Source organism: Gekko japonicus, unplaced genomic scaffold, assembly GCF_001447785.1.
Source record: "Gekko japonicus isolate JY-2015 unplaced genomic scaffold, Gekko_japonicus_V1.1 scaffold1575, whole genome shotgun sequence".
Lineage (NCBI taxonomy): Eukaryota > Metazoa > Chordata > Lepidosauria > Squamata > Gekkonidae > Gekko > Gekko japonicus.
Genome location: NW_015166467.1, coordinates 127,734 through 149,039, shown reverse-complemented (window position 1 = coordinate 149,039; position 21,306 = coordinate 127,734). Strand labels below are relative to the sequence as shown.

General features: G+C 40.3%; 1 protein-coding gene across 1 annotated transcript in view; it reads left to right on the top strand.

The window, feature by feature from the left end:
- The window catches only part of DIAPH2 (diaphanous related formin 2), a gene marked incomplete at its 3' end in the record, with an annotated part of 192,240 nt that overhangs the window by 46,467 nt on the left and 124,467 nt on the right, over positions 1-21,306 (top strand). The window contains exon 6 of the mRNA XM_015412100.1: positions 12,178-12,317. Within this exon, the coding sequence (XP_015267586.1) occupies positions 12,178-12,317 (140 nt within the window). The remainder of the gene's footprint in view (positions 1-12,177; positions 12,318-21,306) is intronic.

The following is a 21,306-nucleotide window of genomic DNA, read 5'->3' as shown; positions in this document are numbered from 1 at the left end:
GGCCATCACAAGTCAAATGTAAAAAAAGGGCATGTACAATGGAGGGGCAAATGGTGTGGCCGCTTCTCCCAGGATTTGTTTTCTGGGATTGCTGTTAGAAACTGGCATATTGTGCACCTGCTGAGCCCTACAGTCTGACAGTGGTGATAGTGGCTTGATTTCCTGTTTCCAAGTTATTAGAGGAAGCAGACTCTAAGAGAGTTCTGCTGCCGAACTCAGACACTTCTCCCTGTTAGTCCATCTGCATCATTGTAATGACTGCTTTTTAGACTGGCCAATGCTAATGGGACTAAATGATGGGGGCGAAAATCACTTACAGCTCAGAATAACTGCAAGGGGAAGGGCAGTCACATTGGGCAGCTGCCTGCCCTCACTTTGTTTCAAAGCGCTAAGACACGCTTGGAATTAGAGCATGCAGAAGTAGCAACTGTGCTGCTCCCTTCACTTTCTCAAAGCAGGTCTTCCATATGTTGTAGTGCAGTGGGCTCAAAATCAATATATTCCAAGTAATTCTTTAAATTTGACCTTAACAAGAAGCATCTGCCTTAATTTGACTGTCTTGTAAATCGTCACTGTCTCAGAGCTGGAGGCAGAATACCTTGATCAAGCATGTCTAACTGCTTGGAGATGCACAAAAAGGATTAAAGAGCCTGGTGTGATCCCTGATATAATTAATTACCAAACACATACAAATCCTGTTAGAGATGCTATGAGTGAAAAGAAACATGAAAAATTCCTGACCTATCTTCATTAAATGAAGTCAGAGACCATACAAAGCTAAGGAGCTTTAGGAGCATCCTATTAATAACCAGTCTTCTGTGATAAGCCAACTTTCTGCCACTTACCAAACCAGAGAGATAATTCTTTCTCTTTGGTGAAGATTTTTCTTATTCCTTAAGGTTTTGAGCCTTACAGGCTGATTTGCTGATACTTCAATGCCAGACTACCGCCTTGAATTATATAGCTCAGCTGCTATTTTTCTGCAATGCTACCTCCTGAACAGGAAGATGGAATTGTTGTCAAAACCTCTATCTCATGCTTTTGTTGCAATGCGAACAAGACATGCATTCATGCTGTATCAGAAATTAAACAAAAGAACAGTGAAGCAGCAGACAATCATTAAATCATACGGTGATATTTTTTACATCTCTTCTTTGGCAGTTGCAGATGCAACTTCCTTCAGTTGCTGTTCTTCTTTTTGGAGGAGAGAGAGACAGAGAGAGAGAGACAAATTATTTCAAGGCCAGATGAGTTCATAATGATGATGCACTGCAGTATTAAAATGAAGGCCTACAGTTATAAATTGGTATAGGAAATTGTGTACAGCAGTGATTCCCAGTCTGTGCTAAGGCTTGGTAAAGGTAAAGGTTCCCTTGCTCGAAAGCCAGTCGTATCCGACTCTAGGGTTGCGGTGCTCATCTCCATTTCAAAGCCGAAGAGCCAGCGCTGTCCAAAGACATTTCCATGGTCATGTGGCTGGCATGACTAAACACCAAGGCACACGGAACGCTGTTACCTTCCCACTGAAGTACCTATTTATCTACTTGCAATTTCTTGCTTTCGAACTGCTAGGTTGGCAGGAGCTGGAACTAGAGACGGGAGCTCACTCCGTCATGCGGCAACCCGGGTCTTGAACTGCTGAACTACCAACCTTCCACAGCCTGCAGTTCAGCGTCTTAACCACTTGAGCCACTGCAGCTCCTGCTAAGGCTTGGTAGCATTTGTCAAATAAGCCATCCCACTGTATGCATCCAATACTGTGTAGCCTCCAAGGAAGGAAGGCCATTCACTTTTGATGCTCCTTGTGGCTCCAATAGCTCATCAACATCCTCTACAGGGAAAGCATGAAAATGCACAGAACACCCTGATGTAGCCAAGATTGCAAGTTATAGTCATGGAGGTATGATATTCCAGAGATCACTATCTAGGGAACACAGATGATCCCTATAATAGCTCTCTTGTTAATTCTAGCAAAAGGAGAGAAAAAAAGACACTCTTTTCGGGGGGGGGGATCACGGGGGATCGCAGTTCCCCTGGGTGAGGTACAGGGGGGCGGGGCACATGATGAAGCCCCGCCCCCTGCTTCTGGCCGCCCCGCTTCCGGCCCTCATTCAGCCAGGAGAAGCAGGAGAAGAGGGAGGGTAAGTTTCTTCCTCCCTGCCTCTCCCCACCCCTGCCTGCCTGGGGCCAGGGAGGGCCTTCGCGGGGCTTCCTTACACTCCCACTGGCTTTGCGGGTCCACCGCCGGGCTCCTCATGGGGCTCGGCAGTGGAGCTGCAAGGCCGGCGGTGGCCGGGACCGTTGGGGGCGGGGTGTGTGGCCTTATGATACACTTCCGGTGATGTCAGGGTGTGTGGTCTTATGACACACTTCCTGTGATTTCAGGGGGTGTGACATATGCTAATGGTTATGCTAATGAGTTCCCCTAGCTCTTTTTCTACGAAACGACCCCTGGTACTCGTAGTGTTCCAGTTTCTTTTGCAGGGAAAATAAGATTTTATTTGGAAGGCAGCACTACTGCCTGAAAGAAAGGAAAGGGACTTTATTGGGGAGGAAAGATCCATGGTAACAATGCAAAACACTTCAACAAAATACAACCTGATGTCCCTAGCAAGTTGCACTCATGTTAGCCCATAGATTCATGTGCACACCTCCCTGACATGGACTCATCTTCACATACCAATGCTTTGTGTCCTTTGCATGCTCCAGAGGAAAATGTGAATGAAATTTACTATTGTCCTAGGATTTTGAAGGTGCTGCCAAAGTTTACAACTCTGACCATGAGACTGGGGCTGCCACTTTGCTGGGCAGAAATTCTACAACTTATAGGTTATTGTGGTTTTCTATTAGATGACAGAAATCACCAGCCTTGGGCTGATAATTTAAGTCTATGGTGCCTCTCTTTTTTGTATGGTTGTGTGTTGCCATCGCCTTAAGATAACTGTTGTGAGGATGACTTTAAAGGCTTTAGTCTCCAGACTGATGATCTGGCAGCTGATGATGGGGTTGACTTAAGCCATTAGTGAGGTCTGTGGCAGTGGCAATGAGTGGAGGGTGCCTCCCTCTGTGCTGCTCCTAAGGGGTCTAGGATAGGCTTCTGAGGGTAGCCCCTCTGCAGCCTGCCCTGGACTTGTGTGGCAGAGTTGTAGATCTGGAAGGCAACAACAGGTATAAATCTCTCTTGTAATCTCTGCTCATGTTACCTCTTTGCTGATTTGGGTTGTCTACGCAGTGAAACAGCTCTGTTCAGAGGTGTTTCCAGAAAGATGTTACCTTGCCTTGTCATTGCAGGGTTGCCTCGTATTAGAGATAATAGATGCATATAGAGACTAAACCTAGCTATTGCATACTGAATTCCTCTGGCTGGTGCCATTGTTGGAGCCATAACATGGTAATAAGTCTGCTGCCCGCATACTAGTGCAACTAGACCCTTAAAGGGTTCAGTGAATAGGGACTGAGGGCATTTGTTTCCTCTTTGGACATTATTCGTGGTAGAATAGAGGCTAGTTCACTTATAACTCCAAGGTAGCAGTATCATAGCCAGGGCTATTTTTGGGCAGGAACGCACAGGAATGGAGTTCCGGCTGGCTCCCAAGTTGGCCACACCCAGCAGGAACTCATTAGCATAATAGGCCACACCCAACAGCAGGAACTCAGTAGAATTGGCCACATTAGGGGTAAGTGGCCTAACATGCAAAGGAGTTCCTGCTACAAAAAAAGCCCTGGGTTTTGACAACAAACAAGGTAAACAGAATAAGAAGCAAAAGGTGGGTGTGGCTGGATGACCACACTTCTGGTAACATGGGAATGCAGCCTAATATGCTAATGAGCAGTGCAGTCAGGGTGTGTGGCCTAATATGCTAATGAGTTTCTGCTGCTGGGTGTGGCCTATTATGCTAATGAGTTCCTGCTGGACTTTTTCTACCAAACCCCCCCTGATCATAGCCTTTGTCTTTCTCTGGTAGCTACAGCTTTGGTTGCATCATGCTGTCTTTTGCTTGGGTCTCTACAGCAATGTGTAAATATTTCCAATTGGCTAGTTACAGATGAGGCCCTACACTGATGGTAATGACCTACAGGAAACACAGAGGCACTATCAGTTATGCATCTCCAGAAGTGTCTGTGTTTTTGTTTACAACATTTATAAACCCAACAAAAGACAAAGGAAGAAGGGTGGGGGAAAACAACCCAAAATGAATTAAGAACCAAAATATTAACGAAATCAGCATATAAGAACCCAATAGTTCTGTGTATAAACTTGAAGCATAAATATTACCAAATATACGGATATATGCATGTATTTATTACAAATTCAATAAAAACAAATATAGGCCCAAGTAATAGCCTCGATTCAGAATAAAATTATACGTTAATCTTAAAGATAGACCATTATTGACTCTAAATATGTGTCAATTTTTTGAATGAATGGTTTCAAAAATTCAACGAAGTACAGAACAAGAGGTTCAAGACTGGAACAACATCCTGAGACAATGGGTCCTCCACGTACCGGGGACCACACCTTTATGAATTTTGGCCAGGGGTAAAATTCTGGAGTTCTATTTTCAGTTTGCTGAAGAAAGTCATAAGTAGACCTAGAAAGATACCCTGCAAGTAGACCTTCATCTAAGATGCTAGTCATTTCTCTCTTTGGTTAGGGTCAATAATGGTCTATTTTTGTTCTTATTGAATTTGTAATAAATACATGCATATTTTCATATATTTGGTAATATTTGTGCTTTCAGTTTATACACAGAATTGTTGGGTCCTTATATCCTGATTTCCTTAACATTTATTAACCAGTTTCAAAAGGAATGCTAATAAATTTGGTATCATAAAATGCTAACAAATCTAAAAATTAGTGCTTTACTTACAAATGTGTATCTGTTGGTATATTGCCCAAATGGTAATAGTTATGATTTTCCCAGTTGATCTTATAGCCAGGAAAGAGAAATATAGTTTGCAAGTATTGTCATGTATGTTGTAGTATCTATTATTTGTTATTGTGTGCATTATCCTACTATATAATTTCTGTATTATTTAACATACTACGTTAGTATTTACACTTTGCTTCAGATTTCTACTTGGTTTAAAATTTCTGCGCTCTCGGTCTTATGGCACTGCTTATGTAATAGGATGTCCCATCGTGCTAATGGCATTGACTGACACTGTGCAATCATTATGAGTCTCAGTAAGAAAGGCGGACTATAAATAATACAGAAATGAAGTATGTCAATTAGGAATGTTGAATGATCCCTGCTTGGGAGGCAGGAGGGGCCTGAATGATCCTCATTATCATGGATCATGATCTCATAGTGTGGTATGTGGGTGGCAGGCGGCCCTGTTTACTTGTCAGAGGTTGACAGGTGACTAGTAAATTCACTGCCTGTTGTTTGGCCATGGTCAAATACTGTCAAATATTACATGATTCCAAGATTGCAGCTGTGTAGCTGGCAGCTTACTTTTTAAAAAATTCAGTATTGTAGTCAGAACTGTCAGCTGTGTGTGGTGCCTCTTCTCCATTAGTCCTTCAGTATTCTGGAGGAAAATTAGTGGCATAGCAAAGCTTCTCCTAGTGGCTGTTTGCTATAATTCCAGGGATTTCTGAATAGAAAATGTAGTGCAGGTGGACATCAGGGGCCCTGATTTGCCCTGTGAATAGGTTTGCCCTGTGAATTCTTTATATTTTTAATTAGTTTTTCATTGTTTTACTATTGCAAACTAATATTTTTGTAATTACTATAAGCAAATATCAAACTTGTTGATGATTAATGTTTTGTTTGTGGCATGCCGAGGAAGTTGATGCTTTACAAGTTTGACAAATATTTGACAAATCAGTTGACCAAATCATTAATCAAATATTCAACTTTTTCATAGTCTGAGTTGTTTTTTTAAAAAGTCAATGGCTATCGTAGTACAATTCTAAACAGAATGTCAGACAGGATCTGAGAGACCCAGGTTTGAATCCTGACTCTGCCATGGAAGCTTGCTGGGTGACCTTAGCCAGGTCACACACTTTCAGCCTAACCTACCTCACAGAGTTGTTGTGAGGATAAAACAGGAAAGAAGAATGATGTAAGCTGCTTGGGTTCCCCTTGTGGAGAAAGACAAGCTATAAATGTAGTAAATTAAAAAACAAACAAACCACAAAAACCTTCTGAGATTGTTAATTTCAGTAGATTTAGGTATAACTTTGCTTAGAATTGTATTGTTGTATATCCTTGATTATTTTAAATAATCTTTTCTCCTTATAAGATACCAAGATTCTCAAATCCTTGGAATTTTTGCAAAGTCTTGAAATGAACTGGTTTGCAGCTGATATCCATTTCAGTTTACTAATGTAACAGTGCATGTACAATATGTGACAAACACCAAGGCATTAAAAAGCCATTATCATAAATTTCTGTTGTACTGAAAACCACCATTTGAAGGAACTAAGTGATCCATAACGAACAACATTTAAAAGCCTTATGTGTTTAAGTGACTAGCTTAGAAGCAAAACAAAGTAAGGTGAATTAGAGCTTTGTGTTTGTCAGAGCATAAAGCAGTTAACAATAATCCAAACAGAATAGACCAGCCAATTTTCATTGGAAAGAACTAGGAGTTATAATAGGCTTTTCCATTTCTTTAGCTAGCTGGACGATGTGCATTTGCACATTTCAGATGGTTTCAGCAGACAGTGCAGAGGTGACTTAAAAAAATCTTATTTAGAACACCACTTAATAGAAGACTATAGACTGCGGAAGGGTTGGTTCTATCAGAGGATTAATAGAGGCTTAACTGTCAGGGATTCTTGGAAGGGTGCCCCAAGATTTTTTAATTTTTTTACAGCTTTAGAGATGATGCATCTGCCTGATATTCCTGAAACATAAACTAATTACATCTTGGATTTATGGTTATAATATAAATCAAAACGTGGACTCATGGCCTATGATTGCTTAATAAGGATAAAGTGGTAGTTAAATAAATTAAAACATAGTGGTTGGTTTGTGGATGCAGATTGGAAGAAACAGTTTTTAGAAGCATTCATAATGTTTATCCCCTTTTACTATGCATAAAACTTCTTTGGAGATCTTACCTGTAAAACGTTTTGCCAAAATTTTATTACTGCCATTACTCAGTTTTATAGCACTTTGCAGAGTACATTTTTTTCCAGTTCTTTACAAAGCTTTACAATTTTCATTTATCTTCACACCATCCTTGTGAAGCAGGTTGGGTGAGAGGGAGGAGAGTGAGCAGACTTTTAAATTCTCCAATAACATTTTTGCTGTGTTAACTTTTAAATTCTAAATTATATCAAGAGGGGGGAAAATCTGAAATAGATATCAAATTATGCATATGAGAAGACTAATATTTTTTCTGAATAATGCAGTGCATGTTTATGAGAGCTGGTATAATGCTATGGCTGAAAGGATATGCTTTGAGTTAAGAAATCTCCAGTTCAAATTTCCCTTACATGCCCTTAAGGTAAGCCATGATCTCTTTGCTACCAGTGCATATTACAAAGACAATAAATTGGATCCTTCTTACAAGGCTTTTGGAAGGTTTGCTGATAATTTATGTGAAGCATTATGAACAGTTGAAAACCCCTGTATAAATGCTAAGTACTACATGCATTAAAATATGCATTAACTCAGTGCTAAAGTAGAATTTCACTAAACTGTCAGTGTTTACAGCTATTTAAAAGAGAAGTGCACCTATTAGTTCTTTGGGAAACAAATTGAAAAATAATTTTCTTGAGGCAAAATAGTGCAAATGTTTTCAGGGTGGCAGTTCTTTAATGAAAAGAAATGAAGCAGTCTAGCATTTGACTGAATAAGATGAAAAGTAATTATGATGGTGTTGACTCATTATAAGCTACTCAACATTTTAACCAGCTCATTCCTGAATCCAGGCAGTCTTAGTAGAAGAAGCACTTCTTACCTAAGTGATCTAAATGAACATTTGCATTGCCTGGTATGAGTATGTGCAGAATTCTAGCAGATTGTACTGTTAAAATTGCCAAATGTACGCCAGTTCAGCTGTTGCGCAGGGATATGCTTTATTTCCAAGACAGTCAAGTAAACCTGATTTTGCATTATTTTAAAGAGAATTATCTTGTAAGCTTGGAAGATTTCCATTAATGAGTTGTTTGAACAAGGTCCACATTTAAATTGTATGTGATTAAATCAATCTGTGAGTGGCTCTATTCATTTCACCAGCTTTTAACATTTTTTAAAAATTAAGCTGTAAATAATCTTCCATAGAATTCAGACCCAGGACCCAAGTGTTTCTTCCTTGGGCCTAGCCTGGTATAAACTCGTAACATTGTCTTTCTTCCTTAATCACTATTTTATATAATCTCATGGGTCATTAAAGGGAAAAAAAGGTCTGTTTTATTTTCAAAATGGTATAACTAGATGATCTCATGTTAGTTTGAGTTTGTAGACAAGGATGAGTTCCTGGTGAAGAGGGAGGGGTAAACTGTACTCACTCTTGGGTCCTTTTCAGAACCATAACATTCATCTACTTACACTGCACTGTATAGTGAAGACAAGTGTCTTGGTTCAATTAATCAATTTATTACAGTCATAGACCAGCAAACAATACAATAAAAGGCAAGTAAATAATAGGTAAAAGAATAGTAAAATTATAAAATTTAATAACTTCTAAAATTATAAATAGGAATTTAAAAGTTTAAAATACAGAAATGGTAAAAATTAATATTAAGCCTAGATTTTTAATCTTTGATCTTATCTGTACTTCTTTATCTCTTTCCTAGTTCGGTATGCCAACCAACCAAATTTGACAACTATCCTAGTCATCTTCCGATTATTACCCGCCAGCATAATTGACAAAAGTATCCTTCTATTGCGACCTGGGTAGGAGTTAACAATAGGCTTAATCAGATATTCCCTAGTGTTATGATATAAATTACAATAAAAAATTACATGTTCCAATGTTTCATCAGTTTCCATCCCACATTCCTCAGTGATCTAGTAAATCTGGCCTCCAATATAGCTGAGGGTAAGGCATTATATCTTAAAAGGTAAAAAATTCTTCTATGATTACAGATATATAAATATTTGATGTAAGGTAGTGTCTTGGGTTTAAATTAGGTTTGCAACTATTCCTGGAGAAGATGTTTTTTACTTGTGGATGTTGGACTCATAAGACTTATAGCTATTACCTCTTGATTCTTCTGTGTTTTTTTGTTTTCTTGTTTTGTTATCCCTGAGGTTGAGAATTGGAAATGCCTTGTTTTTCCACCTTAGTGTTTTGACTCTTGCTCTTAAATTTCTTTTCTAGCTCTTAGTTTAAAAAAGTTGTTTGGTGAGTCCTTCAGCCACCATTTCAACTTGTTTTCTGATGTGTTCCATCTCTGTGAGCCATTTTGTGCTGTTTTTATTTGTGGTATTTTCTTTTAGTTTAGAAGCTCTGGAAGCCTGAATGTTTTCCTTAGTTCACTTCTTTTCTTCTTCTTTTTAAACCTCCTTGTGTTCCATTTTCACTTTGACCTTGCCTCTTAAACTACTTTCTGAGATGATATGATGTTACTTCAGCAGTGCAAAGCAGTGGTGTTGAGAGGAATTTTGTTATAGATACATCATAGTATGGGAATAAAAATGGCAATAAAGTTAGTACAAAAAGATATTCACATAGCAGTACTTGAAGATTAGAGTTGAAACTTCAATCCAAGTCTCTTGTTGCTCTTAAGATGTTTGCACTGAACATTTCAAGTTTACTGCTCTAGGTGTTGGGGAAAGGAATGCTGGGAAGTATACCGATAAAATCATATTTTTTTAGAGGCCCTGTATTCAGTGCACCCATTGTGTGAAATGCAGTGGGCTGGTTCCCTTGGATGTGGCCTTGTCTGCAGTAGCACTGAAAAAGCACACCTCTCTCCTGAAGGAGGCCTGTTTTGATCCCTTGCCAGTGCAACTGTGTAACAATGATGGTGGGATGTTGTGACTGGTTTGATTTGAACTTTTGCTGTTCTTTTTTGGTTCTGGTTTGTATGGCCTCTGCTGCTTTTTTACTGCTTTCTGTGATTTTAGTGTGTACTTTGATTCTTTAGTGACATTCTGGAAGATTGGACAGGGAAGGGATAGGTACTCAGATAAGCAAATAATGATGTATTCAGGAGAGAGGTGCTCACAACCCCTTCCTACAGTCCTTATTATTGTTTCTTTATTGCTCCAGTCTGGCAGTGAACTCTTATTTTAGTCAAGAAGGCAGTCAATGTAGTGCAACTTAACCCTCCTAATTATGCTGCTGGAGGACAGTTTTTTTTTAAACTGTGAAGCCCCCTTTCTCTTTTGTGTATACTTTTCTTGACACTTTGTTTCACTGGAGACAAAATTGTTAAGGGATAGGCATGAAAACCAAATGCTTTAATAAATATTTTGATTACATTTGTCTATTGACAATTTTTTAGCTGTTAGGGACTTTTTAAAAGTATTTTTCCCACAGAGAATTAAGCATATTTTAATCATTCTCCATTCTTTATAAGCCCATCACTGTGTTAACCATGTTTGGCTAGACATTTGCTAAGAGTACTTGTCTCAAATACAATTTGGACTTAAGTAGCTGTCAAAATATTACATGTCCTATGTGCTGTTGCATGTGCTATATAAATTAACGTAGTAAGATGTTAAACTTCATTGGTCCTAAAAGGGACTTGTATATCAGTGTAGTGGACAAGGACATGAATACCTTATATTGATTACATTAATTGATCTTAGAGGTTAGGTAGTAACTATCCAGAGATACAGTAAAAGAAGATGCTGAAGGTCGTTTATATTGGCATGAAAAACAAGTTGCTCTTTCAGCACTAATTAGTACAGCTTGGTGATTTTTGTGCTTTGTTATTGGTTGAGTATATTTGCAGAATTCTGGCCCTTATGATCAATAAAGATATAAAAATGTAAAGTATTAACAGAGGTTAAATGTGTACATGTGACCACACATTAAGCAAGTATTTTTGCTTTTCTTACTTTTCTTGTAATAGAGAACCAGCATTGTAGAGGATGTTTGCTCATCATTCCCGTGGGGCCAATGTTAACTAATTTGAAAAACGTACTTGGAATCAACAGTGGCTTTCCTCATTTTCATAGTAATTTGGGTTACTAAATTCACACACATCTTTTACTGCTTTTGAAGATTCTGGCTCTCCTGAAGCATTATTATATGTGGTTTAAGAAGAAATACAGTGTTCCAAAATTCATTAGTCTCCCCCCTTTACTTGTCCAACAATTGATGTGTGCTACTGAACAAATTGATACTCATTTGGGCAGCTGTGACAGTTTGAGCATCTTAAGCCTCCCTTATAACATTATGAAATTCTGAACTGTGACATTCATTTTCATTCATACTCATCCAAATTATAGTTGGCCTAAGATTAGAGGTGGGCTGGGCAGAGGCTATAAAGGAAGCCAATATCTTCTGGGTAAATTTGAGTGATGGGTATTGATCAAAGTAGGTAAACACGATTTGAAGTACTTGTAAGGATAAATTAAAAACAAAAACAGATCACTTTCCAATTGACTTATGATTGTATCTCAAAGTAGAGAGTTTAGTATTACAGCAGATAGTGATAGCCAGTCGTTATTGTTGACAGGCTGAACAGCTTTGGTTAGGCATTTAAGCGTGCCATTGCTTACAGTCCCCACATATACAAATACATGTTCTAAGCATGTTAGTGTTATTTCCGGTAGTAGTAAATGTAATGATAGCTTGAAAATGAAATTCTGCTGTTTTGGTAAATGGATTCAAGATACTGAGATGATGGGCCACAATCCAATAAAGAGTTAAGCTCACTCACTGAAGTTGTTTGTGTGCTGTTATTTAAATTGTCGTTTTATCAGCTGCTATTTATGTAAGTCGCCCTGAGCCTGCCCCGGTGGGGAGGGCGGGGTACAAATAATTCAATCAATCAATCAATCAAATAAATAAATAAATAAATAAATAAAGAACACACTGAACTGTTGGACTGCGGCCATAATTTCCTCTGATAAATACACAAGGTGGTGACACAGGCTCTAGCTTTAATGGGCTTGCAAGAACCAGCTGGTAGGAGGGGACGTTGGATATGAAAGGGGGAGAGTCTAGTTTTTATTCTAATGTGTTAATCAAATGAGTGACTTTTGTTCTTTTTTGTTGAATTTTAAGAAGTAACACATTCCTTTTTTTCCTGTTAAGGGAGGACTGAAAAACAGTAAACATGAGTGCACTCTGTCATCCCAAGAATACGTCCATGAATTACGGTCAGGTATCTCAGAGGAAAAACTTCTCAATTGCTTAGAGTCCTTGAGAGTGTCTCTAACAAGCAATCCAGTCAGGTGAGTTGGGAAATTGTTATCCAAGGAAATCTCAGCTGATTATTTGTGGTATTACAGGATTATCAGGTCCAAGTCAAAATGCCACACATAGGAAAAAATATACTTCTTCTGTTCTCTTGGAATATTATTGATATGCATTCCTGTAAAGCAGTAAGCCTTTAAAAAAATAGATACTTTCAGACAATGAAAAATTGCAGCTTTTATTCTGATCCTATCCGTTACTGGTCAAAACCTTCTTTCTTTGGTGGGTATTCTTGTGATTAGAGCAATTGCATAAAAATCTCCTTTTGTAAAAAAATCTGGATGGATGTTTTTGAACTCTGAGGTGAAATGCTTGGCTAAATTACTTACCTTTGACGGTCTGTAAGATACAAAATTGAAAAAGTGAGAACTGCTGATGAGTAAGCTGCAAGCAGGTTTCTATATGAACACTTATTATCTGGTTCCTGCAAATGAGCTTAGGTGGATTCCAAGCATGTCTTCTTCCTGCTTGTGACTTCAGAGTTGGAATAACATTGAGGCTTACGAATGAGCTTGACAGGTATCTTCTGTTATGGATGAATGAATATGATTTTAGAATGACATGGGCTTATCTTTCTGAATTTGGCAATAAGATACCAAGCTACATTTCAGGAAGGAGGGTTGATTATTCTCAAGTATCTTTGTTTTCTAGAATATATGTTCATTCAGTAAAGCTTTTAAAAACCTGACCTCTGGAGACTGAGACTCCAGTAAAGCTTTTAAAAACCCGATCTCTTTACCTGAGAGCCTGCTGCCAGAGTTTCAAACATATACAAGGGGCATGGTGCTGAACTGGACAGCTCCATCAGAGAGAAATGGAAGGGCGAACTCTGTACACATGCATATTTAAAGAAGACAGTAGAGGGGCTGGCCATGGGCAGCCTGGGCTAGTAGTGGGGCCAGTCTAGGGGAACAACTAGTTCAGAAGTGAAACTGCTCCCATGTTGATCAAATCCTCAAGGAAGATTCAAGGGTGGCAGACGACCTAATTTTATCCCGAGGGAAAAAGCAATACTTTTTTTGAAAATAAAGCTTGCTGCAGGCAGCCCCAGTGTGCAGTGCTTGGGACAGCTGGGGAAGCCAGGAATAAAGATATGATTTGCAGGTACTGCTTTCTTCTCTAACAGGCACTTCAACAAAAGGTGGACTATGCTTGCTTGATGTAAAGATAAAGAGATGAAACATGGGCAGCTTAACACATCCCTTAAACTTTCTATGGTCATATAATACAGTATGATGCAAAACAGTTGTGTGGCATTATGTCTCTGCCACATTTGGCCATTCCAGTTCCTTAATACCTGCCTACTTAAAATGGCTTTTCATACGTTGTCAACCTAGAAGTGGCAATTCTTGCAAATATTCTAAACTGGGGTTTCTTCATGTTAATTTCCCACATCTCCTAACATACGGTTAGCATGATCTGAGCATTGAATATGGGCACGCTGTGTATCATAATGTATGGGAAGCATCTTTATATACTTAGCTGATGTTGACCTGAGCTTTCCCTCTGCCCTTAGCAGCATTTTTGCTGCTCTATTGATTACAACCTCCAGTTCATCTCTGCTTTTCAACTCAGGGATTCTTGGGGCTGGCTTTGTGTTGCATGCTATTAATCCCTGATTGACATTGGTATGGAAAGGATATTCCTAACCTGTACTGCTGATAACAGTGCAGATCACGCGGTGTATATATAGAGAAAAACGTGTTAAATCCAACACACTTTGTGGTCATATAGGGGAAAGGAGAACAGTGCTACCTTCTGCAGAAGGTTTGGACACTTGCCATGTAAATATGGCCTTGACATGTTTGATACAAAATAAAGGCAGAGGAAGGTGAACGGAGTCCTCTGAGACAGGTTTTGAGAGATCCAACTTGCCTGAGTTGTTCAGACTGCACCCTTGCCTCATTGTCTTCTTTGCCTTCTCCATTAACTGCTCTTGCATTCGCTTCATGAATAAGCGTTATCTGTTCTGTTGCCTGCTTTGTGTAGAAGTTTCCCCACATTTTCATTTTTTGTTGTCATCCAAGTCTTAATTGTCTTTCGAGTGAAATGGCTATGCTTGGGCTTATCTTTCTCTTCTTGTACTCACAGTTGCCGTTATAGTTTCAGCAGCTGTCTTTGTTCAGATGACTTTCAAATCTTCCTTTTAACAGCTTTTTGAATTCTGCATTGTTGAGCTCTATCAGGGAAGTATCATTGTTACTACATTTTGTATTCTCAGATACTTGGGTTCAGGCAAGGAGAAATTAGCTAAACCAATCTTCCACTCTGATTGTGACTAGAATTGTGTCAGTCTCCTTTTTCTCTTTGAATATAGGAGGGTAAGGACAGAAGAAGAGAATGGCTGGTTGGTTGTACTTCTGCTTCTTTATAGTCCCACAGTCTTAGTATTCTTGGTCATATGTTTTCTTGCTTTCTATTTACCTTACTTGGGTAGGTTTCTCATGAGACAGAAAACCTTCCTCTTGTTTACCCTGTGCCACAAAGTATTATCTCACTGTTTTTGTCCATTTTAAACTTTCAATCAGTCTGTCAGCGGGCAGACATTAACAAAATGGGAAAGCTAAGAAAAGGGAGGGGAAAGTTAGGTGTTTTGTAGGTACAAATAAAGGAATTTTAAGTTTTCACTCATATAAGGAACTGTGACCAGCGTTGCTAAGTTTACTGCTGGCATGAAGGGAAAGCTAGGTGTCTTGTAGGTACAAATAAGAGCATTTTAAGATTCCACTCATTTCAGGAATTTGAACCAGTGTTGCGAAGTTTAGTCTGGCATGTTATCTGCTAAATGCCACATGATGTTGGCCACACCTGAATTTCTCCATCCATGTTTCAGAGTATGGGAGGATTCACGGCTATTGAATAAGCAGTCTGCTATTGAAAAAGCCATTTGAATATAACATTAGCCCTTGGAATTCATGGGCAATGATGAGCTGTGATTTCCCATGTTAAATGGTATGCAGCCAAACATTAAGCTACAGGCAGAGAAGTTCAAGGCCTCATGAGTAAAAGGTTGATTCTCTGTTCTACCTCCCCAGAACACAGTAATAATACAAATGAACCACAGTGTATGGGATAAGGTTTCATCTCTTTAACTGATCCTGGTTGGTGATGGCCGCTTAACCTCAGTCAGGGCCAGGGCGTGATCCGTCCTGGCCCCAGCCTGGTGGAACATGCTCCCACTTGATATCAGGGTCCTGTGGGATATAGTACAATTCCGCAGGACCTGCAAAGTGGAGTCGTTCCGCCAGGACTTTGGTTTAGGGGTGGACACCTAACTATGTTGGCCTTCCCTGCCTACACTGCCTGGGTGAACTACCCTCAAGAACTGTCCTGGCATCTGCTGAATGGGCTCTATTGTTAGTCCTCATATACCCTGCGCCAGTGGGAGGCATTGGTGGGCACCAGAGGCAGTGTTGTTCTGTGTTGATTTTCAATTTCTAACTGTTATGAACTATATTTATTTGTACTATTATTTGACTGTTGTGACCTGCACTTTCGGGGAAGGCGGGATATAAATCCAGTGATAAATATAAAAAGTTATCAGAGTTGAGTGAGTCCAAGAAACCAATTTGTGTTGAATTAAATCTAAAGAAGGGATTTTAATGCTTTAGTGTTCCCGTATAGACATGGGGCAGTGATGATGCAGTGTCCTTCACTGGACCTTCTGTCAAAATTCCTGGTTTTTGAGATTAGAAGTAGATCTAGTGCAAGGAATGCATATTTGTTTTAAAGTTTCTACTGTGTCTTTCCAAGGTTACAAAGTCATACAGTTACATTCACACAGCAATACTGAACCCTTTCTCATATACTTAATAGGATCAAACAGAATATAAAAGCTTGAAGAAGACATGAACTTGAAACTAAACCTAAAACTTGAAAATTAAATGCTGAGAAAACACTATGCAGACCCCCTTGTGGAGAGTGTTTCATACCTACAGCATAAACCCAGGGAGGACCCTGCCCCTTGTAATCTTGCAAATTTAATTGATCACAGATTGTAAGACAAAGGATTAAAAATGTAGGAAGGTTTGTATTGACCACTTGGGCCCCCTTCCCTGGAGGTTTGTGCCTGGACTAGCCTGGGAGTATTGTTCCTTCTGATTGGGCTTTCCAGCTCTCGTTTCCAGAGTATCTGTTCTGCAACGCATCTCAAAAGGCATTCTGGACCTTGATGGCTCTGCAGAGCCATCTAGTGCTAGAGTGTTGTATACCCAACCAGAACCTATATACAGAGTATCACCCCCCACACACACATCACCGGTCAATGTATTCTGCCAGTTCTATGTGAGGGCTGTTGTTCATTGGCATTACTAATATGAAAGACCAAATTCTGTGGTGTCTTGGCAAAGGGAGGAGATGAGTGTCTGTAGTAATAATAATGCTAAAAAAAATAATGCTAAAAAAATTGCTCTACTGCTCCTTGGACTGACTTAGCAGTTTTTCACTCTTTGGGAAGGCTGATGAATGGGAATTATTGGTGCTTATAGTGTTCATGGAGTACTATTGAATGCTTGGAGTGTTTAGCACTCTGCTCGTATATTTTCTTTTCAGGAATTCAATATTTATACGTAGAATGTCAGTGGTTCTAAAAAAAGACAACAGTAGCACTCCAGTTACATAGTGTTGTAGGTGTCCTCCAGATTCTCTTTTGACCACTTAAACGTGTATCAATTCTTCTGTTTGGAGGATTAAAAGGACTTCCGCAGGGTGTTTATAAGAATGAAGATGATGTATTTGGGCTTCGTATAGACTCAGAAAGACTACTAAAAGGGACAGGCAGTTGTTAGGAACTCTATTGGTAATGGATCTAAACATAGTCAAAAAGTCAGAGTAGCCTCAAGAAATACTTCTAGTAAAGTATAAAAAGGTAGACCACAAGGGAAACAGCTGATTGATGATGCTGTTATATGGCATGCTTGTGAGAATATGATAGCCGAGAGAAGAAGAAGAAGAGGAGGAGGCGGAGGAGATGATGATGATTGGATTTATACCCTGCCCTTCACTTGGAGTCTCTGAGTGGCTTACAAACTCTTTTCCCTTCCACAACAGACATCCTGTGAGGTAGGTGGGGCTGAGAGAGCTCTTTCAAGGACTGCTCTTTCAAGAACAGCTCTGACAGAACTATGGCTTGCCCAAGGTCATCCAGCAATCAAACCCGGTTCTCCTAGATTAGAGTCTGTGCACTTAACCACTACATTAGAAAAGAATAGGTTTTATACCTTGTTTTTCTCTACCTTAAGGAGTCTCAGAGTGGCTAAGAATTGCATTCTCTTCCTCTCCCCTCAGCAGACACCTTGTGAGGTGAGCTGAGAGAGTTCTGAAAGACACTGTGTGACTGGCCCAAGGTCACACAGCAGGCTTCATGTGGAGGACTGGCGAATCAACCCCAGTTCTCCAGATTAGAGTCAGCTGCTCTTAGCCACTGCCCCATGCCGCTCTTAACTAATAAATATATACGTGCCACTCTGGGCAGCTCTTGTCCAGGCTGTGAGCTTTCTTTTGACTAGCCTGTCTTCTTCTGAGGGCCTCAGTCACAAAGGGGAGGAGTTTCCAGCACCCACCTCAGTCATGTTCTTTCTTGCTCTACTGCTCCTTGGACTGACTTAGCAGTTTTTCACTCTTTGGGAAGGATGAAAAGTCAGAAGGGGAGTCCTGCAAGAGCTTAATTAGGTCTTTGCAGGCTGTATGCTCTTCCCCCTATCCCTGTGGATCTGGAGTTGGTACACCTGGCTCACAGTCAGTTGTTCTGGGCAACTGGCCCAGCCTCTGACCCACCTGGCTATTTCCTGGCATTGCAGTCAGTTGTTGGGGCAATGGCCTGTTCTGATTGGTGAACTGCTGGACTGGCTGTCTCTGACTTTGTGTGGAATGTTTGGAGCTGTTTCAAGAACAGGCCTGGACTCCTACAATAGTGGAGAGGCCCATCCACTTGTGTCCTAGTCTTTTCATTGCTTTGCTGCACCCAGTGAAATAGGAGTCTTCGACCCCGACAGTGGATTTCTAGGGTTTGTGTATTCATTACTTAAGAGTATTACGAGGATTATATAGTAATTAACACAGCATCGAACATTACTAACAAACTAGAATATAATGTGGCTGCAGAAAGAAAGCATATGGTTTAGTATATTTAAATGTTATGCATAAATGCACAGCTTGAGAGATCAGAAAGTAAAGGTTGTAAATAAGATTTTTACCCTTGTTCTTGTTCTAGGAGCAAGGTCTTTCCATTTGCATATGGTTTTATTTTTCCAACAACCTTTGAATTACCAGTATTTGAATTATCACTATTTTATTTAATATTCAGTGAACTGGGTTCTGCTATGAGATTGTACAAACACACACACACAACTTTTATTGCCATTGAAAGCACAAAACATCATGGAAATATAGCAAAATACTAAGATGCACCAGTCTCTTACACTTGGCTATTTAAGCCTCGTCTTCTGATTGCATAATATAAGAATTTTGCAACAGCCTATGAGATTGTACGTGGGAATGAAATGCCATTAGGGAGAAATACAGTCTACTGTATGCAGCATATGAGCCTGAATATTAGCCTCTGGCTTTGTACAAACAATGATAGAGATAACACAATGAACACTGGACATCACCACATGAGACCAGTTGCCTGGGGCATGGGTAGAATTCCACATGAAATTTATTTCTTTTACAAAAGACACAGTTTGTTTGGGAACAGCAAATTCTATAATAACATTATTTGGCTTCAGTGGACAGTTGTGATGACATGAGCAACACCTGCTGGTTTCATCTATCTTTTTACCTGTATTGTACTTCACCCAACTAATAGCAGTAGGTAAAATAAAAGTGGAAGGTTTTTTTGCAACGTTTGGTCTTCTTTGCAGTCCCACACTGAGACTATACATGTGCAGGCCTACTGTTGGAGAAAACTTTCTGGCTTCTGTAGAGGGGCCCCTACCTACTGGTGCACATGGTCATCTTTTCCCACTGAAACTGGGAAACTGGCACATGCTGAGAGGGCGAGGTGCTGTCCCCCCCTCCCCAGTTCTTTTTTCACAAGCAAGCTGAGAGGATGTAGTTAGCTTCACCCTGATCATGGTATCTTCAGTAGTTGTTTGTTTGATCATTGTTCTCTTTTCGCCATGATTCAAAAATTGCAGTTCAGAAAGTGTGTTCAGTGTGGGACAAAAATGCCCAAAATGAACAAGCACACTTTGTGTAATCTGCTCAGGTGAGTCTCACAATGTGAGTTCCTGTTAGCACTGTTTACTCCCAAAGCAAGATTGACTGGGTATCTGGCCTCAGAGCTGCCCTCTGGGAACGGGCTTTATCAAGCTCAGGAAAGCCAGCACCAAAGTCATCTGCAGTGTGGGAGCTTTTTTTGAGGTCCAAGTCGGTTGCATCAGCATCCTTGGTTCCTACTCAAGATCCGCATAGGCATCGGTCCTGGTCCCCAGATCTGATGAACCCACACAGGAGTGCCTCAGAACTGCCTCTGAAGAAGGCAAAAAATGAAGACCAAGCATTCGAAGTTGTTGGTTATGACACAGCTGAAACATTTGGAAATATGTCCTCTCGTTCAACCTGAGATCATGGATCTGATAGTCCTGGAGGACAATCCCTTTCTGCCTCCGTTGACACCTTCTTTGCACCTCTAGGATCGGGACAACTCAATGTTAAAGCATGAGGCCCTGCTGGATGTTCCATCCCATTCTGCACCATCCAAGGAAGCAGTTCACTCAGTTCCGACTCAACCAGCTCTAGCCCAATCGATTCCAACTCAGTTGGTTCCAATGCAGTCTTTCCCGTTCCAACCATGTTATAGGATGTCTTGGCTGATGTCCTTTCCACCCTGGATGGGGAGTCTAGAATGGGCCCTGTCTGTCCCTCTACACTCTCAGGTTCTTTAGTAGGCTGTGTTCTGACCGTCTCTTCACGGGTCCACAATCTCTTTTGCATGGATAACAGTTCTCTGATTTGGATGCTGAAGGGGACGCATCATGTTCTTCCTTGGTTCTGAGCTTTTTTTGGATCCAACACCTGATGGTCAGTGGGTGATATAGCTCCCATCTCACAAAATGAAGACCTCTGTCTTTATTCAGAGCAGATGCTGGTGATGGTGAAGTCCTTTGAAATGGGTCTGTTTTCAAACTCCAAGCCAAAGAACAAGATCCTATCGGCACTCTATTCGAGTGTGCTGGTTTTCGTGGCATATGGGAAAAGCCTTCTACTGTTCCTTCCACCTCAAGAAAAATTGAAAATGTATATGAAGTTGAGCACTGACGGCATGTTTCTATTTAACCACCCTGCACCTTCCTCCCTTGTGACAGAGGAAGCCCAGGCCAGACACAGACATGACACACACTCAGTGCTTGTGGACAAGGACACTCTGTTGTTGCTAAGCTGGGCCTAGCTATGAATTGGGAGAAGTCCAAATTACATCAATTTATTGGGGCCATCTTAGAATCTACTGGGGGGTGAGCATTTTTCACCATCTTAACAGATTTGTCCTTTCAAAGGTCTCATCTCCATGTTTTAGAATAACAGGTTCCAATCTGTTTTTTTTAAATCCAGAAGTTACTGGGGCTTATGGCTTCACCGACAACAGTGGTGCTGTTATCTAGGTTGAATTTGACCCCTTCAGAACTGGTCTTAGAGAGTTTTCAATCCCCATGTTCATAGTCAGTTATCCAGATTGTCAGTCCCACAGTCTATCCTTTGCTTGTTACACGAGTGGATATTGGACCCCATCCTGTTGGCAGACATGCCTTTTGGGGTGCAATTGCCTTCACATATGGTTACCTCTAATGCTTCTATTACCAGATGGGGTGCCCATTGTGAGGGTGTCTCAGTGCAGGGCATTTGGTCAGGGGTAGAATCTACATTTCATATTAATGTCTTGAAATTCAGGACAATTCGTTATGCTCTTGCTTCTTTTACAGATTTGCTTTGCAACTAAATCATGCAGGGCATTTGGTCTCAGTGCAG